The 2006-nt window shown below is 42.7% G+C and overlaps 1 protein-coding gene across 1 annotated transcript; it reads left to right on the top strand.

Annotated features, from left to right (window-relative positions):
* The first annotated feature begins 684 nt into the window (after positions 1-684).
* Positions 685-1122, top strand: LOC146996167 (protein GVQW3-like). The gene has a single exon (XM_085821376.1). The coding sequence runs from the start codon at positions 685-687 to the stop codon at positions 1120-1122; it is 438 nt and encodes a 145-aa protein (XP_085677502.1).
* The last annotated feature ends 884 nt before the right edge of the window (positions 1123-2006 follow it).

The raw sequence follows: 2006 nt of genomic DNA, 5'->3' as shown, positions 1-2006 counted from the left end.
AAATTATGTTGGAAAATCCTGGTTTCCACTGAGTAGAAAAGCGGCATATGGACGGAGGTGCCTGTCCTCGTGTAAAATTTCATAGTGAAATAGGTTGAAAATGTCCATATGTTGGCACTCCTTAGCGGCGTCACAAAATGCCGTGTTAGTTCTTCTTAAATATTCCACTATTGTATCCATTTTTAAATCTTCATGGAGACGTTTGTTCTTCACATACGGGTGTGCATTTGTGATAATTCTTAAAAATTGGTTTTGCAGAACTTGTAATTTTTGGATTTCACCCTTCGTAGCGGTAGTCCATGCTGGCGAAGCGTACGTCATGATGGGTCGGATTGTGGCTAGATAAATAAGTCGTTTCTTGTCCAACGAAAGTTTTGAATATTTCCCTATCATGGGATATAAACATTTCATGACTTTAATCGCTTTATCCCTGATTTGTTGGATGTGATGCTGCCAAGTGAGCTTGTCGTTGATGGTGATGCCCAGATATTTGGCTTGTTTCACGATAGGCACAGCCTCATTAAAAAGTCGTCCAGAAAGTAAGTTCCGTTTCAATTTATCTCCGCTGCAGCTCTGCGATCGCAGTTCCGCACATGCGCAGTAGACGCTCTGTATCAAGGAGAAGAAACGCGCGCCATTTGGAGATCGCTGTCAGTCACGTACGCTTTGTTGTGCTTGTTTACAATGTCGGTGTTGATTGAAAATCCCGCCGCTTGTGAAATCAGATCTGTGATTCGTTTTCTGAATGCGAGGAAAGTGAAGCCTAGTGAAATTTATCGGCAAATTTGCGATGTTTACGGACCAAAAGCGATGAGTGATTCAATGATGAGAAGATGGGTTCGAAAGTTCAATGACGGACGTAGTGATGTTCACGATGAAGAACGAAGTGGGCGTCCATCTTTGGTTACAGAAGAACTGGTTCACGCGATTGATGACAAGATCCGTGAAAACCGAAGGTTTACAATTAGTGCTCTCGCTATGGAATTTCCCCAAATTTCCCGATCACTAATGCATGAAATTGTTACCGAAAAACTTAAATTTCGTAAACTTTGCTCACGTTGGGTACCAAAGATTCTTTGCAACACAAAACAAAACGGATGGGTAGTGCACTTCAGTTTTTGACCCGTTATGCTGAAAGCGGCGAAGAATTTCTGACACAGATAGTCACAGGAGATGAAACTTGGGTTTCTTACGACACCCCTGAAAGTAAGCGGCTATCAATGGAATGGAGGCACACTTCATCCCCAGCAAAGGTTAAGCCGAAGCAAATCTTGACACCTCGAAAAATGATGTGCACAGTGTTCTGGGACTGGAAAGGCATCTTACTCATTTATTTCTTACCGCTGTTTGGAGCCTGTAGTAGCCTGTAGGAATGTTTGAAGGAGCCTGTAGGAATGTAGGAATGTTTGAAGGCTGGATGTGTCTGGTATTTTTGGAGTTTTTCTTCATATTCATCAGGGTGGAACATGGTATCTGCGAATTTTGCTGGTTTTCTTAGCTGTAATACTATGGTCGAGATTGCTTCTACTTGAGACAATAGTATTACAGCTAAGAAAACCAGCAAAATTCGCAGATACCATGTTCCACCCTGATGAATATGAAGAAAAACTCCAAAAATACCAGACACATCCAGCCTTCAAACTCCATAACCTCCACTGCAACTTCAACCAACCTCCTCCTAACACCAATATAACAGCTTTCACAGATGGATCCAAAATTGACAATAAAGTGGGCTGTGCAGCAACAATCTGCATCAACACCAGCACACATCAATCAGCACCAGCACAAGTTCACTCGGAATGGCAGGGGCACCTGAGATCAAATAACAGTGTCTACCAGGCCGAATTAACCGCTATTCGCCTCGCCATCAACCACCTGCTACGAGACCCAACAGACACCATTCATATCTTGACAGACAGTCAGTGATCTATACAAGCTATTCAAAGCTTCTACACCAACTCACCAATAGCACAGGACATCCAGAAGACCATAAGGACAAGTAATAA

This window comes from Stegodyphus dumicola, chromosome 7 (genome assembly GCF_044657685.1).
Source record: "Stegodyphus dumicola isolate Sdum_Otavi_A_Nest chromosome 7, ASM4465768v1".
Lineage (NCBI taxonomy): Eukaryota > Metazoa > Arthropoda > Arachnida > Araneae > Eresidae > Stegodyphus > Stegodyphus dumicola.
This window is presented reverse-complemented; position numbering and strand designations above follow the sequence as displayed.

Coding starts and splice junctions, on each gene's coding strand:
- LOC146996167 (XM_085821376.1), top strand. CDS start 685: ATGTCGGTGTTGATTGAAAATCCCGCCGCTTGTGAAATCAGATCTGTG.